The 24,733-nt window shown below is 42.1% G+C and overlaps 1 protein-coding gene across 5 annotated transcripts in view; it reads right to left on the reverse strand.

Moving 5' to 3' along the window:
• The window catches only part of LOC146520239 (voltage-dependent T-type calcium channel subunit alpha-1I-like), a 201,985-nt gene that overhangs the window by 39,565 nt on the left and 137,687 nt on the right, over positions 1-24,733 (reverse strand). For all 5 annotated transcript variants that reach the window (XM_085158407.1, XM_085158404.1, XM_085158408.1 and 2 more), the window contains exons 9-26: positions 23,091-23,415; positions 22,407-22,795; positions 18,203-18,354; positions 17,703-17,888; positions 11,914-12,031; positions 11,636-11,791; positions 10,087-10,177; positions 9,020-9,174; positions 7,738-8,442; positions 7,090-7,190; positions 6,062-6,185; positions 5,770-5,838; positions 4,277-4,455; positions 3,509-3,635; positions 3,190-3,315; positions 2,980-3,069; positions 2,662-2,854; positions 375-526 (exon numbers count right to left, since the gene is read on the reverse strand). In XM_085158407.1, the coding sequence (XP_085014533.1) occupies positions 375-526; positions 2,662-2,854; positions 2,980-3,069; positions 3,190-3,315; positions 3,509-3,635; positions 4,277-4,455; positions 5,770-5,838; positions 6,062-6,185; positions 7,090-7,190; positions 7,738-8,442; positions 9,020-9,174; positions 10,087-10,177; positions 11,636-11,791; positions 11,914-12,031; positions 17,703-17,888; positions 18,203-18,354; positions 22,407-22,795; positions 23,091-23,415 (3,438 nt within the window). The remainder of the gene's footprint in view (positions 1-374; positions 527-2,661; positions 2,855-2,979; positions 3,070-3,189; positions 3,316-3,508; positions 3,636-4,276; positions 4,456-5,769; positions 5,839-6,061; positions 6,186-7,089; positions 7,191-7,737; positions 8,443-9,019; positions 9,175-10,086; positions 10,178-11,635; positions 11,792-11,913; positions 12,032-17,702; positions 17,889-18,202; positions 18,355-22,406; positions 22,796-23,090; positions 23,416-24,733) is intronic.

Raw genomic sequence — 24,733 nt, forward strand, 5'->3', positions numbered from 1 at the left:
CTTTGTACGGACTCCATATACTCACAATAAATGCTATGGAGCCTGGAATACAGTTTTCTGATGCTTTGACTAGTCTGTGGAATTTAAGATGCTGCTGTTTGGAGAAGGGAAGAAGAGCATGAGGCTGAAAGCTGTGGCGTGATGCAGAAAAGAAATTAGGAAGATATGACAGGCATTAATACTCAGCATAAAAAGCCTGCATACGTTCTTTCTAGTAAGATGCAGCTTGCAGCAATTTCTGTATTTCTGCTTATATGAAAAGCACACGTAAGCTGAAAACACCTGACTTGCATGACATACATAGCTATTCAATTAAATTAGCTATATGCACAACCAGCGTGCACTTTTCCACACACAAGTAAACTTCTGCTTACATGAGGTTGATTGTAGTGCTCTAAGGACATGGTGATGACATTGATGCAGATGATGAAGGTGATGATGAGGTCCAGGTAGTGATTTGTGCACAGTGTGTGGATCATCAGGCGCATGTTGCCATAGCTGGAATAGTAGGGCAGCTTCTGAGCCTCTGTTAAAGAAAAAAAAAAAAATGGGGGTGAAGACGCTACAATAATAGAGCGATAACATAGAAACCCCCCCCCCCCAAATCATGTGACCCCACTATGAAAAAGCCCAGTCAAGCTTGTCTTTGTTTCTTGGACATTATTAGAGTAGATTTGTGGGAATGAAGTTTTAAAATACAACCCTAGATCCAAAGGAGTTGGGAGGCTGTGAAAAACATAAATAAAATCTGAATTAAATGATTAATAAAGCCTCATTTTATTTTTAACAGAACTAAAAAGGCCATTTTAAATTTGATGGCAGTGACACATCTGCAAAAAGTTGTAATAGGGCCACGTTTACCACTCTGTAGCATCCACCCCGTTTTTAACAATGTTTAAAAGCTGGGTTCTGGCTACTATCTGGCTATTATTCTATTCTATATTTTTGTTTCATAATACAACAAATTTCCAGATGCACAAGCTGCCAGTTCCATAGGCACTAATGAACCCCCATACCATCTTCTGATCTGAGCCAGCTCCCTCTCCTCTTTAGTCCAGCGGATGTGGCATCCATGTAATCCAAAAAGATTCTAAACTTTCAGTTCATCTGACCAAAGAACAACTTTCCACTTTACCTCAGGCCATTTTAAATGAGCTTTGGCCCAAAGGAGACGATGACACTTCTGGATCATGTTCACATATGGCTTCCTCGTACACAATGAGCTTTTTAACCTGAATTTGTGGATGGCACAGAGAACTATGTTCACAGACTGGGATTTATATAAGAGTTCCTGAACCTATCCAAATAATGCCTGTTTATAAAGCAGTGCTGCCTGAGGGCCTGAGGATTGCAGGTATCCACTATTGAGTTTCGGCCTCATCCCTTGCAAACAGAGATTTCTCCAGATTTTTGATGATATTATGAACTGTACTGCCTACATATTCCACAAATTGTAGATACAGTTTTTTTTTGCAGATTGAATACTCAATAACTTTTCCTCTCTAATGTGCTCTTTTATATCCAGTCCAGTCTTGATGTCAGTTAACCTGTTTAGCTGTAAGGTCTGCACTCACAGGCCCCGCTAGTTCAGAGACTTATCCCCATGAACGAAGCAAGACGATCAGAGCTCAGTCCATTCAGCTTGCAAGGGAAGCCGGTCGGATCAGGATCTTGGAGCTACGAGCTCCTCACCTGTTCCCAGATAAACATTCCTTACTAAATAAGGAACCCAGAATATTACATAGAATGTGCCTGCAGTTAAAGGCAAGGTTTACACATTTTAAGCACAACAGTGACAACTTTTAACACAATCATTCTAACAGTTTCTTTTGAGCACAACTTACTTTTCAAGTCACTGGTTGTCCCAACATGTTGCTACCAAGTTTAAACAGGTTTAAACAGGTGTTTTCTGTGTTTTATTTTAAATAAAATATGGATTCATAAGATTTGCAAATCACTCTGTTTTTATCTATATCTTACACAGCTCCTCAACTGTTAGAGGAATCAGGTGTGTAATTTCTAATATAATCTATTGTTCTGCAGTTTACATCTGTCCAGCCTTGGTGCAGGCTCTCACGTCATCCAGCGTCTGAAACAAAGTAATTTAGCGACGCTCCTTTTCAGGTCACCCTCACTTTAAGCTCTCTTTGATTTAAGTGACAGAACTGGTTATGTAATCAGACGTTCCTTAAAAAGCATAATTTAAGTGGCTTGATCGCTGTAAAATCAGAAAAAAGAGGAATTGGAGCAATGTTAGAAAACATAATACTTGCCGTTTATGTTTTTATTATCAATCTGCCTCAATTTCTATCTCTCTGTTTTTATAGCACAAATTTTCATCAGTGATGATCTCAGCTTAGGAAAATGGGTCTCGCAATGTGTCATAATAACAATAGAGCTAAAATGAGATAATAAAGTTCTTCTTTTCAAGCCCTTTGTGCATTGTATTACTCTGTCTTGTTATTTTATGGTAATTGTCATAGTTTTCCATTTGATTTTACCCATTTTTGCTTTCTAAATGTCTGTCTGCTTCTGGCTTCCCTTTCAATCCCTGCTCTTTCCCCCTTCAACCACTTTTGCGTTCTGCCTTTTTTAAAATCCTCTTCTAGCTTTTAGCCTTTTTATTCTTGATCTCCATTTCCTGTCTAACTTCCGTCTTACTCCTCCTCTTTTTCTCCATGCGCCGCTGACGTTTCTCCTCACGCCTCTTGGCTTCCTCCACCTCCTGGTGTTGACGGCACTTGTGGAAGTTCTCCACCACCACGCCAACAAACATGTTGAGGACAAAAAAGCTAACGATGAGAAGGAAGGAGATGAAATACAGCAACATCCACGGGTTGTTGTTCGTTATCGGCTGGGGTTGGAGATGTGGAAGTATTATGTTGTGATGGGGAAGGAGACAAAAAGAGAGTTACTGAGATTAAAAAAATAATAAAAGGTTGTTTCCTCAAAAAATCATAAAAGCTTATATTCAGGTACCTGCTGGTCCACACCCACGGCGTCCAAACCGTGGTACATGATATTGACCCAGCCGTCTTTGGAGGCGAGTACAAACAGAGACATCAGAGCCTAGACAATACAGGAATGTGAACAAAAAACACTGTTATCCTTACCTCACCCCGACAACTACACACTTTTCTATTGTGTACTGTAAAACATGTAAGTGCAGGAACCGCACATGGTACTCACCTGTCCCAGGTTGTCAAAGTTGTACTTATGGTGGACCCACTTATAGTTGGCTTGCAGACAGTCAGACTTGTTGGTGATGTTTTTGACATCAGGACCCAAGCAGTAGAAGAACTTGCCTTTAAAGAGCTGTCAGTTCAAGGACAAAGAAACCAAGATTTGGAGCTCTCTACTTATATATAAAACAGAGAAATATGCCTTAGAGAGACTGGACCTCTTTAAGGAGCTTAAAGCATAAAATAATAGGCTGATAAAACCTCACACCAGCTCAAAATGTTGTGCAGTGAGGGAAGAAGTAGTAGTTGAAGACAGCTGTTCCTACCTGGACCCCGAGGATACCAAAGATGATGAAGAATGCGCAGCAGATGAGGACAATGTTGCCAATGGGTTTGAGGGAGGTGATGAGAGTTTCCACCACCAGCTTCAGGCCTGGGGCTCTGCTAATTACTCTGAAGAAAGGAGAGGGGTAAATGGATGAAAAAAGAACATACATCAGTGAAGTTCAGTGTGAGGTCTTTTTTTAAACCACAATACTGTCAGATGCAAAGACTGAACTGTTCTTGCAATTCATTTTTGTCCTGTGCAGCAAAAAACCTTTACGCCTACATGAACTTCCTTTTCAAAATGACGGGAACTGAAATCTGATTTTTTTTAAAAGCTTGATTTTCAGAAACTATTTGTTTAGGGTATGTTTTAGTGTTTAGACATGTTTCCTTCATCTTTACCTCAAATTCACGCAAACATGGAAACAATATCGTTACATCGCAGCTTTGTGTGATCAAACAAGACCCGATGTCCTCTACAAGTGACAGAAGATCAAAACACTGCAGGAAACATATCTGTGGGACAAAATACTGCTACACTGGATTTTAGATTGTTGATCTGTCTGTCAGAGGATTACTAATGAGCCATTTTCAGTTAAAACATTAAAGAACAACATTTTCACAGGTTTGTAAAAACTGTATGGACAGCAAAGATTGACAGGAAACATGATGATGATCATGCCTGACTTTCAGGAGATCAGGAAAAAAGATACAATAAAAACATAATGATAATAAAAAGAAAAAAACATGCATGGCTTAGTGCCAACCTGAGGGGACGCAGTGTCCTGAGTAGCCGGAGCACTCTGAGCACACCCAGGATCTTGGCCCCTCCCGCCATGGACACTACAATGTCAATCAAAGACACAAAAACCAGGAAACCATCCAGAATGTTCCAGCTGCTCCGCAGATAAGCCTGTTCTCCCACATACAGACCCATGGAAACCACCTGGAGATGAGAAAGCAGACATGAAGCGCCACATTACAAACTGGTAATATCCACCGGTCTAGTGCATAACACCCAAAAGACCAGTTCCCTTATTACTGACTCGTGAATAAATATTAGTGTATATCATATTAGCATATGACGGGATTTAACATGTCTGTGAGTTGAAATGTTACGAGTGGTTATTGTACAGGCACATAATCACAGATGGATGCTGTTTTGGTAAGCAGCAGTGGGAGCATTATGTCTGCTTCGGCAAAAAATCTGCAACTGACATTTGAAGCCGTTTGCTGAGTGTTTGCTAAAGCTTCAGAGGGACCGTGGGGGTTAGTGTGCAAACATCAAGATGGCTGAAAGATCAGTGCCTGGCACACATCTTAGCTCTGAATGCCAAAATGTTAACAGCCTTCGATAATAAAAGTGTAAATTAATTTATAACGAGTGTGCTATAGAGTTTGCTATTCTAATTATGCAATAGGACTGGTATTTACTCTATGAACAGTTGCTGTGTGATTATCTTTGAAATCTTTCAAAATTAATGAATATATTATGTAATAATGCACCTGAAGAAACCTCAGACATGCTGACCAACCCTGCAGCGTTGTTCATTTATGTAGCTGCATTTTTCATACATCGTTAAACTACATGGCGGAGTCCTATAGGGAGATTAAAGTTACACAAACAAACACCACTGGCACACAATGTGTAAGCCACACAAAAGTCCAGACAGACAGAGACATGAAGGGAGACATGTACGGCTCAGCCAGGGGGCTGACAAGGCTGTAGCTCCTCGACGTGTGGTGGTTGGTTAATAATTGATTGTGGGAGTGCATAATTGATGGCCCACTTGTGCCAGAGCCTTTCTCAGAGAATACAGACTCTGTGGTGGAGGGAGGAAGAGAAAATTAAAGAGGGAAAGAATGGGGAAACAAAAATATTTGAGTCAGGGAAAAAAAAATAGGTGAGAACAGAAGGAGTCTCAGGAGGTGGAAAAAACAAACAGACTTAAAAAAAGGACCACTTAATATAGAAGTGGACTGGAGGAGGGACAGAGTGTGGGGGAGTGCTGAAGATGGACTGCTTCCATAGGAGTAGACTAGTCCCTAATTAATGACATTGCTTAATTGCTCTATTCTCCATAGGAACGAGGGAATTACTGAGAAAGGAGGGAGGAGAAGAGGATGGGCCGTGGGTCACTAAGGCAAAGGCAATTCAGAGCGAGAGACAACCCTGAACACATGGGAGGAAACACAGAGAAACGACGCCTCTGCGCCGCCTGCATTGGCAGTAATAGAGAGACAGGTTGTAAAACGTTACCTTGAGTGTCATCTCGCCCACAAAGATGGCAGTAAAGATGTAGTTGGAGATGGTAAGAAACACTCTTTCCTGGACAGAAATAGGAGCGGGGGGAGAGAGCGGGAGAGAGGGTTGACAGTCAGAAAGTGAAGATGGGCCAATTAGGAGTAGTAAAAACAGCACTTACTGCACCTTATAGATCATAAAAGTGAATTCATCCTTGGAGAATACAATCAGCTACCGCACAGAAACTGCAGAAAGGAGCTGGAGTTTCAAACACACGCGTGCAAACAAACATTTTAGATAGATTTACCAGGCTGCCCTGTAGTATCTTGGGCCTTTCCAGAGCCACTGTGATGCAGTTGGAGAAGATAAAGGCCAGTACTACGTAGTCGAACAGCTTATGGGCAATGATGGATTGGCACATCTGTCTGAACCTGGAAGAAGATAGCAGGGGAGAAGAGAAAAAAAAGTTAAACTGAAGGGAACAATGAAAGGCCTCAGTCTGCCCAGGCGCACTTTTAAAACCCCTTTCATCCAATCGGAATGAGAGCCAAGTTCCCTGAATGTGCATGGGAGCTCCCTGAGTAAATAGCTTCATTCAGCCCCTGTTTACATCTCTGCTAATTCAAAACAAATTACATTAACAACACTCTCAGAAGCACCAGACTCCTGAGTACAGTTCTCTGCAGGGGGAACAGAATAGAGAGATAAGAGAGAAACAAACAGAGTAAGAGAGACCAGTGTGTGTGTGTGTGTGTGTGTGTGGGGGGGAGGGGGGGGGGGGGGGCAGAAAGAGATGGGACATATAAATACTGAATATGCATTTCAAAACTTAGCATGTGACGCTGTGCACTGCCAAAAAGCAATTAAATGTCTCCGCTGCAGTGTTTATAAGGGATGGATGAAAAGAAACGGAATGAATATGAAAATGAATTGACTACGAGAGCGAGCGAGATCGACTTTATTCCAAACTGTTCGGGGACACACATGGTCACGTTTAAATGGCTTTTATTGAAATACTCAACTGTGCCTAGTCAAACCCTTCCTCTCAGATTGTAACACGGCATCACTACAAATTAATGCATAATTTAATGAACTGCCTACAGTATTAAATTTATGCCTTCCCTCTTGCTCTCTGACTAAAGGGGAGGGTTCAGAGGAGATCGCTTTGCTATCTGTAAGGTGGCGATCAATGTTCTAATGCAGAGGTGCTTTCGCAGGAACTTGAAACTGTCCTTCACATTGATGAGCCGTGAAACAGAACTGGGCAATCCGTTCGTACGTTTGGAAGACTTGAGCACAGCATCGGTAAAGGCTTCGGATAAAGGCGAGGCTTACTTGTTCTGCGGGGAGAAAAGGAAGACAGACCAGTCTTCTCTAGTCTCACACCAGTCTGGTCTGTATGCTTCTAACATCTTCTGGATGCGGAAGCACAAGCTCTGCAACAAACACACATATCAGTGCAGATCATGGCACACACACACACACACACACACACACACACACACAGAACGGCAGAGCGAAACCGTCTGTTTAGATTCCATAATTAAATTATTTACCAAAGTGAAACACTTCTATGGCAACAGCTCGGAGCATCTTCCAACATTACCATCTGTATAGCTCTTTCCCCCGCTGTCTAAATAGTCCTTTCTAATTAACCTTGTTTCCCTCATACACAGACTTGTTTATAATGAAAACAATGAGGCTCCCATGAGGCCCAGGTGATGGGAGTGCGGGCTTTGCACAAAGTAGTTGGCAATCCTACACAAGAGAGCAGGAGATTATTGCACATGTAAAGCCTTATACTTGAACATAAAAGCTAATGGTTTGGTTGTGGTGTATTACAAACCTAGATTGTGTTTCTTTGTTCTCTCTAAATGCTCTTACATAGTGTGTCTTAGAGCTGCTTATCTGCATCTGAGGATGATTTCCTCATGCATCTGTGTCTAATTTCCTTAACCGCACATGCACACAACAGTAGCCTACATAGTCGATGTCATCATCCAGGTCCTCTCGGTCCTTGCTCCGTGCGTTGACCTGGGGGAAGACCTCGGCCATCAGGTGGCTCTGGGGATTGGACCCTCCGACCTGCTCGGTTGGATGTCTAGGCGGGGGCTGGAGGAGCTGTGACAGTGGAGTCTTCCCGTTACAGTCTTGGTGAAGCCCTCCGAAGTTGCCACCGCTGCTGATTATCATCCCTCCAGAGAGGCTCTTCTTTCTGTGGTTGGCATTAAGAGTCATGGAGGGAAGGGGGTGCTGCAGAGGGTGAGTTTGTCCAGGCACCTGGAGCAGGTGTGGCAGCTCTAGTGATAGAGCTCTCCGGTCTCTCCTGGGTCCAAAAGAACCTGGGAGCATGGGATGGGGAAGGTGGAGGGAGTGGGGAGCGACAGCAGGTGGGGAGAGAAGAGACTCCTCCTCGTCCGGCTGGATATGATGTAGGTGGTGGTGTGGGGATGAGGAGGCACGGGGACCTCGGATTCGCAGGCTTCCTCCGACCACCCCTCCTAGACCTCCCAAGCCGTAGCCATAGAAGGGCCTTGAGGAAGTCGAGGTGAAGCCAGGACTAGCAGAGGGGGATGAGGAGGAGCATGGCCGGCCTCCTAGGCTGTTCCAGCTAGAGCGGCGGGTCAACAAGGCATGGTGCTGAGGAGGCAGAGGACGGCCCCAGTTGTGGTAACCTCGACCTGGATACTGAGAGAGAAAGACTGATATGATATCTGGATGTAATATAACATCAGTGCAACTCTTATTACTAATTATTTTTAATCCTTTGCTATTCATTACAGTTCCGTTTAATTAGGCTAGCTGTAGCTCAGGAGGTAGAACAGGTCATCTGCTAATAGCACAGTTGGCGGTTCAATCAGTGGACCAAATATCCCCAATATCCTTGGACAAAATACTGACCCCAAGTTGCTCTCAGATGGATCATCATGCATCATACATTCTATGTATCCTGAATGTGAGTGAATGTTAGATAGAAATGTGCTTAGATAGAAAATGTATGAATGGGCAAATGAGGCAAGTGCTTTGAGTGCTCAGGCAGAGTAGAAACACGCTAAATAAGAACCAGCACACACATTTTCAGATTTATAAGCAAGCGTAAAACCTTGAAATGTGATGAAAATCTATGTCTGCGACTCTATAAATACTGCTGTTAAATTATACCGACCAATTAAATTTTTATGTCATAAGAGCTAACGATGTAGCAGCTATGCTCTTTGTTTGCTTTCATTTTTCTGCTACTTTATGCACAGTCCCATCAACTTACCACAGCCCTCTGCTCCAGGTTGGCTCTGCCAAGAGAAATGACACTATTCTTCCTGGAGCTGAGAGCAAAGGTCAACCTCTCTCCTGGAAACAAACCGGCAGGCAATGGGGACATGTCCAGGTGCCCGTTGGGAGTCAGGGTACATATCTTTGGGTCTGCAGGAAAGAAGAAGAAGGAGGAGGAGGAGGACAGGGAAAAATAAAATAAACAGTGCTAAATGGTGGGAAGAAGAGAAATAAGACGGATGAGTGAGAAGGAAAACTATAAGACTAAATAAGGCCTTCCCTCCTTTTGTTTGCCTTGTCTTTGTTGATGCCATGAAAGCACGAAACTCCACACTTTCCATCACTGTACACAATTAATGTCTTAAAACAATGTTACAGTCAGCTCCAGGAGGAAGAGGAAGATTTAATTTACACTAAATTGTCTTACAGGACCAGGGAGGAACTTGTAACAGCGAAACAGAGGATATCTCAGAGTGCTTGTCCATTCTCAAACATGTCTTTTGATGGAATAGGTCTCAGTAAACATTGTCATTCCAAATGTGTTTCCCTTCCATGTACCCTGACATTTATGGGCAAGATTTGTGATCAGACGCCATCAGAGGACTCGCTAATGCGCTGCTAAATGCTGCTCGCTGCTGCAGGATGGTGGTTCTTGGTGAGTTCGCTTTTGTTACGCCGGGGGATATGTGGGGAGAGAAGTGGATGGAGGAATGGCATCAGTCATGCATTATTTAAAGTTTGCTCTGCTTACATTCCAGACCAGGACAAGGAAAAAGAAAAAGGTGCTTAGGTATGTTTGTTGTGGAACTCATACCAAGTTTTTAATGCCCGAGGCACAACAAATCACCTGACGCCACAGAGCTTGAATATGACGGTGCCCCTCGAGCAAACAGATTTAAGTGTTGCAAAGTTGATGTTGGATAATAACAAGAATTTTTCAAAAACTGTTATATTTGCAAATCTGTCAGTGTTGGGGAGAAATAGCAATAAAATTCTAGAGTTGAGAAAAAAATTTGTCTGTAAAGAAAAATATGCAGTGAAGCTGTGGGAGGTAGCATTCACCTGATAGGTGCAGGGAGTCTTTCTGTTTGTCACTGTCATCGAAATTGCAGGAAGACCTGTCATCGTCTGAGTAGGAGCGATTTGCATCACCCTGTTTTTGGGGACAGTGAGAGAAAATAAATGGGTGAATCAGAGAGACAGAAGAAACAAACAACAAAGCAAAGAGCGTGTAAAAAAGAAAGAAAGAAAAGAAATAATGAGCAATTACAAGCTAACAATTACAAGCTTACACATTCCTAATTTTCAGTTCTTTCTTTATTACCTAATTATCTAAGACACATTTCCTCCCAGGGCTGTTTGTTAGCACTCACTTGTCAGCTCTTGCTCTGAAACACTGATGTTTACTTCTCCGCTGTAACTGTGACACGAGTCAGTGACTGCAGTTTGTGGACGTTCAGTATTCCTACGTGGGTGAAAACCCAGCAGTTCACATAAGTAATTGAAAGAGATCGGTCAGCATGACTCTTTGGCCTTAAAAGTAAATGTGCAAAATACAGATCTCCATAACTTAACTACTTTTGGGGAGCATGAATAGCCATGGGGGAGGTCTTTATAAGCAGGAAAAACTGTAAAACCTGCAAAAATACAGTTAAAAGGTCCAAGTTTGTGCCCTCCTTCACATTTTCTAAAGCCGTCTAGTGGTCCAGATGGGCCAACTCTGGACCCCAGGCCTTATGTTTGACACCCCTGGCTTAAAGTGACAGCTTGTTTCTGCTATTCTTAAAGGCCAATGTTTGTCTAATTATTTCATATTTGTCCGGTTGTCTGGAATTTGGCTCAATTAAAATACGCATGAGCACAGACAATTAGAGATAAAAAAAGCAGTTACATTACATTCATTATGCAGCAAATTAATAATGTATTTCCTACTGTTGTGTGTACATTGCTATTAAAGTAATCCACTGGGTCCTTATTTCCTCAGACACAGGAAGTGCATACACACTCTTGTGTTCACTTGTGCAGCCAACAACAGAAGATTTACTATGCTTTGGTTGGGGGTCAAACAGAAGAAGTAGCTTCAGCAAGAATGAATAATAATAATGACAAAAATAGCTGGCTGTTTAATCAAGGTAGCTGCTTATTATTTGTTCAAGCCAGCGGTCCCCAACCCCCGGGCCTCGGACCGGTACCGGTCCGTGAGTCGTTTGGTACCGGGCTGCGAGAGTTGAGGCTCAGGTGTGAAATGTGTGATTTTCAGGGTTTTTATCGGTTTTCAGCGTTATTTTGTTATCGTTTTTATCGTTAACTCGGTTTTCCTGGGTCTTTTCACGTGTGTTATGAATAACTCTTCTATTTTTCAGTAGCGGTACTAGTTTTATTTTGTTGTATTTTTCCACGACACCTTAAAGGCCGGTCCGTGAAAATATTGTCGGGCGTAAACCGGTCCGTGGCGCAAAAAAGGTTGGGGGCCGCTGGTTTAAGCCACTGTGAAGGCCGCAAAAGTCCCAAAAAAACTAAAAGACAGTTATTTTCTATTGATTTGGCTAGTCTGCTTGGTCATTTTCTCTCATCTCCATGCTGCCTATTCCCCTAAATCCAGGTGTCTTACCTCTGCTTGAAAACCCTCAACCAAGATGGCCACGAGCAAATTGAAGAGCACGTAGTTTCCAAACGTCATAAGAGCTACAAAGTAGAGAGCGGCGCAGGGAGAGGTGGATGCCATGCCATTGTACAGCACCATGTTCCAGTCCTCCTGGGTGAGAATCTGCAGCAAACATATGCACAGAGTGAAACAGGGGACACACAAAAACAGGCACAGACACTCACCTACACAAAAAAAGTATATGTGCAGTCATAAGCGCACCTGTGTGTCTGAACTATTCTTACCTGAAAAACGGTGACGATAGCCCAAAGCAAGGAGTCAAAGTTCTTCCTGTCAGGCACGGTGTCCCCTGCTTCTGTCTTCAAGCTAAACTTACAGCCAAATATGTGCATCCCCAAGATGCTGCAACACAAACAAGGGTTTTGTCCTGTAATTACTTATTTCAGTCACAAATCGTATCGCAGAGTGAGAATGCAATTATGTTGTTAAACTGGATGTTTTAACAAGAATATGAAATCCAGACAATGCCATTAATATAAGTGCTGCGTAGAGGAATTATGAAGACATTGGATTTTAAGGTTAAAGTCTCTGTAGCTCTGTGATTTAACTGGTCACTAATGGCTATAGTAATTAGGAGTATGGGCCAAATGCCAGTGGCTCAGGATATCATTAGCTGACTAAAAGCTCAGATGTCATCTGTTTTCTCACACTCATGCTTCACTAGAGAGATAAAGAAGCTGGCTGGCAGGTATGCATACACACATACGTAAGATTGGGTAACAATCAGTATACAAGCATAACATCATTATGCAGCAGCATGTAAGTCATCTATCAATGTCAAAGTGACTGGTGGCAGTTATGATAAATTCTCCTGTTAACACATCATTTTTCAATTATTTTAAAGTCATCAGCAGATACACCATAATATTTTCTTAGGTGTAATATGAAGGTAGAATGAATGTTTAAGTGATCCATATACCTGAGTAAGTAATTAAATTAAGTATTAGTGTACTTCACCCTTTCTGTGACTGAGATTTTACAGTTGACCTACTGGAATGATTGGTACCAGGAAAGTGTTGCTAATGGTAATTTACAGGCAATTTGAAAACTGTCCAAACTTAAATTAAACCATCTTATTAATATGCCGCACTAGAACTTGGATATGACAACTTAATACAATACAGTTTACCTTTGTCACTGTTCTTTGGTCAGAGACCTATCTGTCTGGTGTAATAGAGACTCAAATGTTTAGAGAAATAATTCTCATTACCTTAGTGGCAGAAGAAAAGTCGGAAAGGGACACAAGGTCCAAAAAGAATAAGCTTGATGTAGCTGCATTTGTGCTGTGTAGGCGCAAATGCTGCGCAACTGCATTGTTATAAATTAACCCCAGAAAGACTGATGCATGAAATAATTGCCAGAAAATTAACTTTAAAAAAACAAAACACAACTGGAGTGTTGATTGAACCTTCTGACAAATTTAAAAAACATATAAAAAATTTAAAATTGTATCACTTTTGCAACATCTGGGATTTTTGAGCAGCGTAAAGTGTTGCTCAGTGAATCAGATCACTTTGAAGTGATCTGATTGGTGCACACGAGACAACATGGCGCCTGTGTTCGGCTTGGCTCCTCCGCTTCAGATCGCTCTCCTAAACGCTTGCTCCATAGCCAACAAATCATTTGTACTGAATTACTTTTTTAGCAGTAATAGTCTGGACTTCATGTTTCTCACGGAATCTTGGCAGTGGGTGAATGAATTTATCCACCTTAATGAGCTCTGCCCGGTCAGCTGTCGCTGCATCAGGACTCTGCGCTTGGACCGTCATGGTGGTGGTCTGGTCACTGTTTACTGAGACAATTTCGCTTGCAGGACTATGGACTCTGAGTTTTTCCCTTCCTTTGAGTCACAACTTCTTAAGGTTGATTCTTCAGATATATTTTATTGTGTTTTAATTTACCGCCCTCCCAGCCCTGCTGGTGTTTTTATTCAAGATTTTACGGACTTTTTATCTTCCATTATTAAACTGGAGGAAGTCTTAATGATTGGGGATTTCAGCCTCCACGTGGATCATCTTAGCTGTAGCATCGCCTCTGACTTTCTATCCATTACAGACTCTTTTAATTTTATTCAGCATGTCTCTGGACCCACCCATGTTAAAGGCCACACCTTGGACCTTGTGTTTTCTCTCGGCTTAGACATAACTAATGTCTGTGTTAAGGACGTACAAGTGAGTGACCATTCCTGTGTTACTTTTAGTCTTTGCTTCCCTCTGTACACACCACCTTCTAATCTCATGTTCCATAAGCGGTTCATAAATCAGGATGTTGCTTTGAAGTTTTCTAATATGTTGGACCCTCATGTGATCAGTGGCTGCACTGATGCTGATGTTGCTACACAGTGTTTTAACAATCACTGCTTGGAGATTTTAAATTCAGTGACACCTATGAAATCTGTCATTGCTGCCTCAAAAAGAGCTCATCCATGGATAAATGGTGACGTTAGGAAGGTCAAAAGAATCTGTAGAAAAGTAGAACGCTTTTGGAAATCAACTAAACTCGAAGTTCACAGGCTCCACCTTAGGGAACTTTGGGTTTCCTTACATGAAACCATAAAAACAGCCAGATCAGGATATTTTTCTCAGTTAATCTCATCAAGCAAGAGAAATTCCAAGGTACTGTTTGACTCCATAAACTCTATTGTTTCCCCCGTGGTCCACCCAGTACCTGTGACCTCTATATCTGAGAGTGACGACTTTCTGAATTTCTTTGTGGATAAAGTTGATCATGTTCGTATGAGCATTGGTTCTTCAATACCATCTGTTTGTGTCTCTGGGCCACCTCCCCCTCATTTACTGTCAGTGTTTAACCCAATGAACATACATGACCTTTCACTCCCGCTGGATAAAATGAAAATTACCACTTGTGCAAATGACATTCTACCTGCTGGGCTGTTTAAAAATGCTCTCTCTGTCATTGGCCCCTCTATTGTAGAGATATATAATGCCTCTTTTTTTAACAGGTGTGGTCCCTAGGTTCTGTAAGCATGCTGTTGTTGAGCCGATATTAAAAAAGAGCAGTTTGGATCCAACTCAGCTTAAGAATTATAGGCCTATCTCTAAGCTTCCATTATTATCAAAAATTCTGGAAAAAGTAGTTGCAGATCAACTTACCACTTTTTTAGAAAAACATGAAATTTATGACAAATTTCAGTCAGGTTTCCGTAAAAGTCACTGCATTACTTAAAGTCTCTAGTGACATTATGATGTCAGCTGACTCCGGAGCATCCTCAGTCATGGTTTTGTTGGACTTGACATCTGCCTTTGACACCATTGACCATCCTGATTAACAGGCTCCGGGACATAATCGGTGCATCCGGTCTGGCTCTGGAGTGGTTTCGGTCGTACCTCTCCAACAGATCTTTTAGTGTTTTTGCGAATCGGTTTATGTCACATTCTAAAGATCTGAGATGTGGGGTACTGCAGGATTCAGTTCTGGGTCCTATTCTTTTTCTTTTGTACATGTTACCTCTAGGACTTATAATTAGGCAGTTCCCTGAGGTGTCTTATCACTTCTATGCTGATGATATTCAGCTCTATTGCTCTTTTAAGCCGATGGAAGTCCATAAACTGTCCTCTTGAATTAAATGTTTAGCTTCCATTGAACAGTATCTTGGTGACAACTACTTACAGTTGAAGTCTGAGAAGTCAGAAACATTAATTATTGCCCCCGACAACCAGATATCTCTAATCAAACAGCATCTTGGTTCTCTTGGCTCATCTGTTCACCTGAGCCTCAGGTACCTTGGTGTGATCTTTGATTCTGCCATGTCCCTAGAACAACACTCTCACCAGTTGATTAGGAATGGCCTTTTTCAGCTAAGAAACATCTCCAACCTGCGAACTTTGCTGTCTAAATCTGAGTTAGAAATGGTTATTCATGCTTTTATTTCATCTCGCTTAGATTATTGTAACAGTCTTTTTCTTTGTTTGAGCAAAAGGAATCTTGACCGTCTCCAGTTAGTCCAGAATGCTGCTGCAAGGGCACATTACACCAGTGTTACGTTCATTACACTGGCTTCCAGTAAACCTTAGAATTCATTTTAAAATCTTGGTACTGACTTTTAAAGCTTTGAATTGTGATGCCCCTGTCTACATTTCTGATCTTTTGGAACCCCAAGCTACCTCTCGCAGCCTGAGATCATCTAATCAAAGGCTGTTGGTAGTCCCACGAACTCATTTTAAGACTAGAGGTGATAGATCTTTTAGAGCGGTGGCCCCCAGGTTGTGGAATGCTCTCCCTCCATCATTACGTTGCCTTGATTGTATTTATTCTTTTAAAAAGCAGCTTAAGACTCATTTATTTAGATTGGCTTTTAATTAGATTTGTGCTGTATGTTTGATTATTAATGTATTTTATGTATTTCTGTTTTATATTACTGTGAAGCACTTTGTGGTTTTTATCCTGTAAAAAGTGCTATATAAATAAATTGATTTGATTTGATTTTGCTTAAAAATGTATTGTATAATTTTTTCTTTCAATTTTTCAGGAAATAAGAAATAAATCTCACTGATGAGGCAACAGTCTCAGAAATCCAGGTATCAAATATGATGCACTTGGCTTAGAGGGTCAAAACTATTGTTTTGTGCAAACTGTGCTCCAGTCTTTATTTAGAGCTGCGTGCACCAAGTGCTTTTATGTTAATCTCCTACTATTCCAAGAGGGCTTTTATTTCAAACTGTCAACCCAATGATTTGTTTTATGCTATTAAACTATCCTGTGTACTGCTGCACTCTTCAACACTCTTTTTTTCTCTTCTCTTCCCCCTCACTCACTAATGACAGATCACTGCCTCTCCCTGAGCTTTCTTCCAGTCAAAAGGGAGATTTCTTTTCTTCCTAATCTCGCCAAGTGCTTGCTCACAGGGGATCATCTAATGATTGGGATTTTCTTTCTAATATTGTAGGGTCTTTACCTTACAATTGGATGCAGCTTGAGGCAACAGTTTATATATATATATATATATATATATATATATATATATACATAAAAATAAAACTGAATTGAATTAACTGTCAAAAGTAATGTTTTCAAAGGACAGTGTGCACCCGATGATTCAGTAGCTTGTAGAACAACCATTAGCAGCAATAACTAAACTAAAGTAACTAAAGTAAATTATTGTAAAATAAATAACTTTAAAAAAAAATCATTTTTAGTATGACTTCATCAGTATCTCCTTTTTTGAACGTTGCTCAGTTCATTGAGAGTTGTGGGCATGATCCAATTTTGGCCAAGCTCTAGGTGTGAGACAACTTTAGATGTGAGCACTGCAAGGAGCCCAGGTCCTGTGGCTGCAAAATAAGCCCAACTCATCACCTCTCCACCCCCGTGCCTGATGGTTGGTATGAGGTGTTTGTGCTGCTATGCTGTGTTTGATTATTTCCAAACTTTGGTTTCTCCCCTTTGGTCCAAAGGACATTGTTCCAGAAGTTTTGCGTTTTGTTCAAATGCAGCTTCCCAGTATGGCTTCCCAACATGCCATACATGTTCAGTCTTTTCTAATTGTACTGTCATGAACTTCAACATTTAACATGCTAACTGAGGCCTGAGGACTCTGAGATGTAGCTCTTGGGATTTTTACAGTTTTGCTGAGCATTGCACAGCCTGACCTTGGGGTAAATATCCTGGGATGACTCTGTGTTTGTGTTAACACACATCTGAATGCTCCAGATCTGCAAACTGCCAAAGCTCCTGTTTAAATAGAGGTGGTTACACTGATGGCACATGAATCATGTGCATTTGATTAGTACTTAGTTTTCCACAGAACGTTTCACAGAATCCGATGAAAACTTCCTTTTTCACATGGTTGTGTATTGATACATATTTTATATTCATACACACAGAAGCATTGAAACGTGTATGCACACATCACACTCTCTGTATTCTACATGTTCTTATTATCACCTTGTTAACTGTTGTTCTCCAAGCTACACTATACATATATATATATATATATATATATATATATATATATATATATATATATATATATGTGTACATGCCCAAGAGTTACCTGAAGATGAAGATAAACAGCATAAGCAGCATGCAGAAGGTGGCCACATTGTCCATCGTCTTCATCAGAACCACAAGCTGCCGCCTCAGCGCAGGCATGAATCTCACCAGCTTAATGACCCTCAAAAGCCTGAATGTCCTCAGCACCGACAGACCACCGTCTGCCTGGCCAATGATCTCACACACACTGGGGCGAGTGCACACGTGTTTAAAAAGGAGGGGTAAAATGAGAATGGCAAAGATGTGGTGAAATTTGTAAAAATGTATGCAGTCATTTCAAAAGAAATATGGGGAAAGGAAGACCAAAATTAATACGAGTCAAGAGAAATGAGGGGAAATAGATAAGAAAAGATTAGATAAGAGGCTAAGTTAGTCTTTAAAAAACAACATTCAATATTACACACATGAAGATAGAAAATTCTCATTCTGTAAGCACACATAATCCATACTAGGGTGATAAGGAACATACAGTATTCTCAATCAGCCACTCATATCACACACCTGATGATGACGATGATGCCATCAAAGATGTTATACGGATTCCTCAAGTATTCAAAGAAGCCAAAGGCAGTGAGCTTCAGGATCATCTCCAGCGTGAACATGCTGGTGAAGACGATGTTACAGATCTCCAGGACATTGGTCAGCTCCTCAGGCTTGGTGGAAACATCAAAACAAAATCAGAAGAGTGAGCTTTGGAGGTGGATACAGACCGGTAACTCTTTTGTTGCACCATAAACCTCAAAATAGCTGGACCCAATATTGGAGTCACTGATTTCTCATGCTATTTGAGAGCTGTTACAAAAAATGTACCATTATTTTCTTACCCTAAATTTCAACTGTGGAATACTACACGATGTGCACAAGCACCAGTGCCATGTCAGTGGAAAAAAGGTCAGAGTGACAAAACCAATGATGAGAAGGGAAGCGGTTACAGGAGCTCAAGCACTGCAAGTATTTGAAGTTAAAAACAGAGCAGTGCCAAATACACACAAAGAGATAAAAACAGTTAATATTAAACCAGTGCTTTTCAATCACAGCTGCTGTAACAATAGATACGGGAGCCGCTGCCAAACAAAACAACTGCGCTCGTATTACTTTTCTCCGCTTGCGCGGAAAAAGCTGCCAGTCAAACTGTCAGTCACTTGAAGACAGAATTTACCCTTACCTGGCACATAAATTTAACACATGCATCTTATCTGAGAGAAGCAACAGTCTGAGATCAAGAGAAGAGGCTGAAAAGTGGGAAAACAAACAGTTTCCCGGCACAGCTGTTTATGTGAAATTGTAAAGGAAAACTCACATCAGGGGGAAAATAAACAGGAAATGAGAAAAGGGATGGAGAGTGTGCATTGCCTGTGTCGCACATGGTGTCAAACACTGGCTGAATAGGATAGCCTGTTATCTGGAATTGCCAAAGCGACTCATACATATATGAACACGCCACACATATAGCACACACACACACACACACACGTGCACGTACACCCCCGCACACCAGTCAATTCCGAGTTTATTTCCATTTCTATGCACAGACTGGCTTTATGCAAGAACGCTTTGTGTGCGACTGGATGTGTGTTATGCGCGATATGGATCAGATGCTTTCTCCGATACCCCCTGTGAATTTTAGTTTCAAAAGCCAGTGGAGATATAGCCAGCTCGCCCTGCCAAAGTTAGCAAACCATGTCAGGGAAACACACACTCTCACAGCCCTTCCCTCCCCTAATCCGCTTTGTCTCCCAGTCTATCTCTACAAAACCCCTAGTTCTCCACGCCTTTTTCTTTCTCTTTTCTGAGTCTCATTATCAGGCAGACACATCTCTTCCCAATCAATATCCTTCTGTCGATCAGAGGGAGAATGAGGGAGAGAGAGGGAGATGGAAAACCAAAAAAAAAAAAAAATGGAAGGATTGTTTGAAACTAGATGATGGCATGACAGCTGAGGAGGGGAGATAGATTTGTCGTCAGAGACGAAGAAGAAAGAGCAAGAAAGACCTGCAAAACAGATTTGTTAGTTTCATAGCTTGAAGGTGGCTGTTATGAATTTAAAATTCAAAAAACATGTAAAAAAAAGGCTGCAAATCAGCAATAGTATGATATAGAAAAATGAACATAGATGGAAACACCCCGCCAAAAACAAGTTGCATCCCTTAGCAGCTGCTCTAACCTTGACCTATGGCCATAACTCCCTTACGAGTCTTAAGTGCAAAAACAGGATATGAGATTTATTGCTATTGACAGAACCATCACGGCCCTTGACACCACAGTTTAACTCAAACAAAATACCATCATCACTCCCTCCCTGTTGCTTTATCCTCCTCCTTCCTTCTCCCCCTTCTTCTTGCCCCATTACCTTTCATTCCCTAGCAACGTTTCTCCTCATATTCTCATACCTTTGATCTCCCATGTTACTTTTTCGCCTGTTCCTGCCCTGCATATGTCCCCTGAAAATCCATCCCATGAAACAAGTGTCCTCTCTTGTTACTCGCCTGAAATGTGCCCTCAGTCAGCATGACTGTTTCATGAATATGAATGAATGAGCTACGCCCTCAAGTGTGACTGCGCATGTGTGGCTTCTTTGAAAACTAATGAATTAGTAAAAATTATTAATAATAATAATAATAATACATTTTATTTAAAAGCGCCTTTCAAAACACTCAAGGTCGCTGTACACTTAAAAGCAACATAAAAGCAAGAAGTTTACAGAATCATAAAAGCGTAAGACATTAACAAATAAAATAGGAGAGTGGAAAGGTTATGTGGGATAAGCTATTTTGAACAAGTGGGTTTTGAGTTTGGACTTAAAGAGAGAGAAGGAAGAGATGTTTCTTAAATCAGGAGGTAGGGAATTCTAGAGTTGTGGAGCAGAGCAGCTGAAAGCCCGGCTCCCCATGGTTGCAAGACGGGGGGAAGGGACGGAGAGTGAAAGGGAAGAAGAAGATCTGAGACAACGAGATGGGACGGTGATCTTAACCAGGTCAGAGAGATATGGAGGAGAGAGATGATGAATAGCCTTAAATGTGAGCAGGAGTATTTTGAAATTGATGCGATATTTGACCGGGAGCCAATGAAGCTGCTGCAGGATAGGAGTGATGTGGTGGGCAGAAGGGGTCCTGGTGATAATACGGGCAGCAGAGTTATTAGTCAAACGTAAATATTTGAACACATAAATCGTCCGCTGTCACATGTGACACCTATCCAGAAGGATTCATTTGCAATCAGACTGTAAATACAGACTTTTTCCCTAAGCCACTGTGGTGCTGTGGTACAGCAGCTGTGTGGTTAGTCATGTTTTGGGCCTCAGAGTTCTTGTTTAAGAAGAAAACACTGAAGTTAAAACTTCTGCGCCGCAAAGCCAGCGCACACACCTGTGTAAGTGCTCCTGTCAGTCTTGCAGAGGGAGAAAGACTCAAAAGACAAGGCAAATGAGGCGTCTGCGAGTGTGTGCATGCAAACGCGTGTGGGTCCCTGCATGCGTGCCCGCTCTGAAGTACGCGCACTCACACGCGCGCACAGAATTGCACGGGGAATAGAGCTGAAAACTGCTGTGTAACCGGCATAAGCCTCACGCTTCCTCTCTCACTTGTCTCCTCCTCTTCTTTTCCCCCACACAACCCTCGTTTATTTTTAGAGTCTTTAGAGATGAGGGAGAGAAAGACAGAGAGAGAGAGAGAGCGCAACTACCCTGTACGCTGTCAAAGAGTGCGTGGGCGGATGAGAGAGGGAGAAGTGGGGAGACGGAGGATGAAACTGAGGGAGGTAAAAAAGAGTAGGTGAGTAGATGAGACGCTCGGGGTAAGGCGGGAAGGATGGAAGGAAGGGAGACAGCGAGGAACAAAGGAACAAGTGGGGGAAAGTGCAAAGGAAAGGTGCACAGAGGGATTTGTGGGGAGAATAGGGGGAAGGTGAGGTGGAAGTAAAATTAGCAAGGGAGGGAGCATGAGGAGCATGAAAGACAGACAGAAAACAGAATGGGAGAGAGAATGGAGAAAAAAGAAAAAATCTGTCTTATGTAACAGCTTGCGAGTCCATGTGTTTCTGTTGGTGCATGCGCAAGAATATAAAAAGATATTTTGTTTATGCGCCTGCACACGGTTTCCAAAAAAAAAAAAAAGGATCTGCATTGTGTGTTTGCGTGTGCAACTATTTGTGTTCATGTGTGCGTGCGTATTCTTGGCAGGCTTCTCTCACTCTCGCTTTCAGACACCTGCCTTGTCTGCCTCTGAGGAGGCTTGGCCCATGTTAAAAGCCAGCTCGGTTATGTCTACTGCTAGGCTAAATGTTTACACCTCGATCATGGAACTGTTAGGCACTAATGCTCCTCCAATCCCGCACTCGTCGCCCTGAATGTCATCTGCCGTAACGCTGTTTCCTTCTGCTGATTTGCTGGAGCGGGAGAAATGATTACGGTAACACACTGTATTGATACTGTCACTCTCAAACACTCTAGGCAACGCTCCAAAACAATCACTCTCTTTGGTGGCTCATGGCTTTTGGAATCGGTTCAGAAATAAGTAATGGCGAGGTTCATAAATAAAAGAGAGACCTTAAAACAGAAGATGGGTCAAAAACTAAAACAAACAAACAAACAAAAACCTCTCACCACTCAGTGTGGATTTTTTCATGATCTGATGTGAAACGTGGAAGTGCTGCATGAACTTGAGTGAGGTGAAGATGACGGAGGTCTCTTAATCGAAGCTGATCTTACCTGGTTGTGATGCTCGATGCCCATACTGATGGTGTTAATGAGAATAGCAATCATAATGCCCCTGCTGAAGTACTTGCTCTCCACAATGCCCCAAAGCTTCCTCCTCATACCATTCCAGAGGTCCTTACAATGTCCAAAGCACGTCCTTTTCCGCTTCCTCTCTCCATCTCCCCTCTCCTCCAAGTGGTTCTCCTCTTTGCTCGTCTCCTTAACCGCATCCTCTTCATTTTCCTCGCCATTGGCGGTTTCTCCCACAGCCCTCACTCCCTCCTTCAACGATAACGCACATATAGGGCAGTCCTCAGGATTTTGAGGGACAGACAGACTGATGGAATTGGCTAGTGACTGAGAGTCGTGGTCTTGCTTGTTTTGGTGGGGGCAGTGGAACGCTACAGAAACAGAGTGACAGGGGGAAAAAAGATGTGGATGCAGTCTCAAATACAGAACTTTTTTTGTGTTTTTTTAACCAAGTATACAAAAGAAGTTCAGGTATGCACTAGTAGCACTGTGCGAGATTTATTATCTAAGAAATGCACGATCCAATCGGGCCGTCATCATGTTTTGAAAAACCTCAAATTCAGCTCTTGCTCTTATGTAATTGTACATCTTATCTGAAATAGAACTGCCAAATGTTACATAAATAAGAATATTCTCATTGTTATTTTCTGAAACCCTCCTACTCACATCTCGGATGCCTCAAATGATGCCGTTCTCCATTCACATTGCCTCCACCCCGCCTGTTACCCCTGCCTCCACCAGCCGGCGGGGGCTTGCCCCTCAGCGTGTAATAGAGAGCTGCCGATCTCCTCTTAGCCTTGCGGAGGACATGGCAGACCAGCTGGAAGATCTCTTCGTAGCAGTCTCCAGGCTCGGCCATGCTGGCCAAGGTGGAGGAGGACAGGCACTGCGCCCTTTGCTCCTGCATCAGCTGGTGCTCCCGCTGTTTGGTTTCTGAGAACTGGGTGGCGATAACCACTAGGCACAGGTTGATCATGAAGAATGAACCGATCTGGAGAAGCAGAGGCAAAAAAGTTGACCCCATGAGATTAAACCCAGTGCGACGGAAGACAAACTCCTGCAGGCATGTCAAAGTTTATTGTTTTGTTGTAAAAACTCATAAATCTATGTTTGACAAAATTAACTAAAACAAAAACGCACAGATACGCCGCCTTATTTGAATAATCAGCCCATGGCTAAAGCAGATGTTGCTCATTTAGGAAACATGAAAAATGTGAAGAATTGTGGTCTTTCCTCAGTGGTAAATACACACTTGCCTAGTCTAATACTGTGCTCTGTTCCTCCTTTAGAAATGGTAGCGCACATGCTAAAGGTCTCTGAAGGCTGGCTTCCCACCAAACCGAGACTGATTGGAGCAGACAGACAGAGCCAACACATGCCCAAAGCACAGTTCAGCGTCTGGCAATCTCTCTTTCTCTCCTTCTCTTTTTATTCTCTGACTCGACTTAATGCTCCCTCCCCTCCGTGGACTCAACATTAATTTTTACTTTTCTCACGCCTTTGCTTGACAAGCATTCCCTAACCACTCTCTCTCACTGCTTTCTTTTTTTTTACTCTGTTTTTCCACAAAAGAAGTTTGATTTTCTTATCATGAGTTAAAGTAAGGTTTGGCAGCAGAGAGGAGATGAGGTTACCCGTGAACAGTACATGCTGACTGACCCTTTTAGTGGCAGTAATGGGAATCACTATGGGACTGCTGAAACTGCCTTTATTGGTGTGCTCTGAGCAGGTTACAGACCAATGAATAGATCAATACTGGCTAATGGTGAACAACTAAAAAAAACAGACTGCTGGAGGGATAGAGCAGCTTTTACCAGTGTTTCAGTTTTGTGCATCAAAAATCTGAACTTGTATCTCTTTGCTTCAGTGATATAAATACATGTTGAGTACATACATAGACATACTGCACATACATATCTATAAAACTATGCATTTTGAGATGTGATGCTTAATAAATCATTCACAGATATAAAATCCAAACCTAATGACATTCCACTTTTAGACTTTCATCCAAAGTGATCAAAGATGCAAAGGGAAGGTGAGGGAGAGAGCGAGGAAGCCGGAGGGAATGAAATAAAGCGGCTCCAGAGATATTTACAAAAAGAAAAAGAGAGAGGAAACATAGATGGGAGGTGTGTGAGAGGAGGAGAGATACCCATCTGTGGCCTGTGGGTCAAAGCAGGTCTGCAGGTGTGTGGGGCTTTGATTTCCCTCCAGGTTTGCATCTGCGTGTGTGTGTCTATTCTGTGATTCTGATCAGTAGACAGCTTTACGCATAATGAGCGAGGGCAGCCCAATATCACGCATTC

This window comes from Neolamprologus multifasciatus, chromosome 4 (assembly GCF_963576455.1).
Source record: "Neolamprologus multifasciatus chromosome 4, fNeoMul1.2, whole genome shotgun sequence".
NCBI classification, from domain to species: Eukaryota; Metazoa; Chordata; class Actinopteri; order Cichliformes; family Cichlidae; genus Neolamprologus; species Neolamprologus multifasciatus.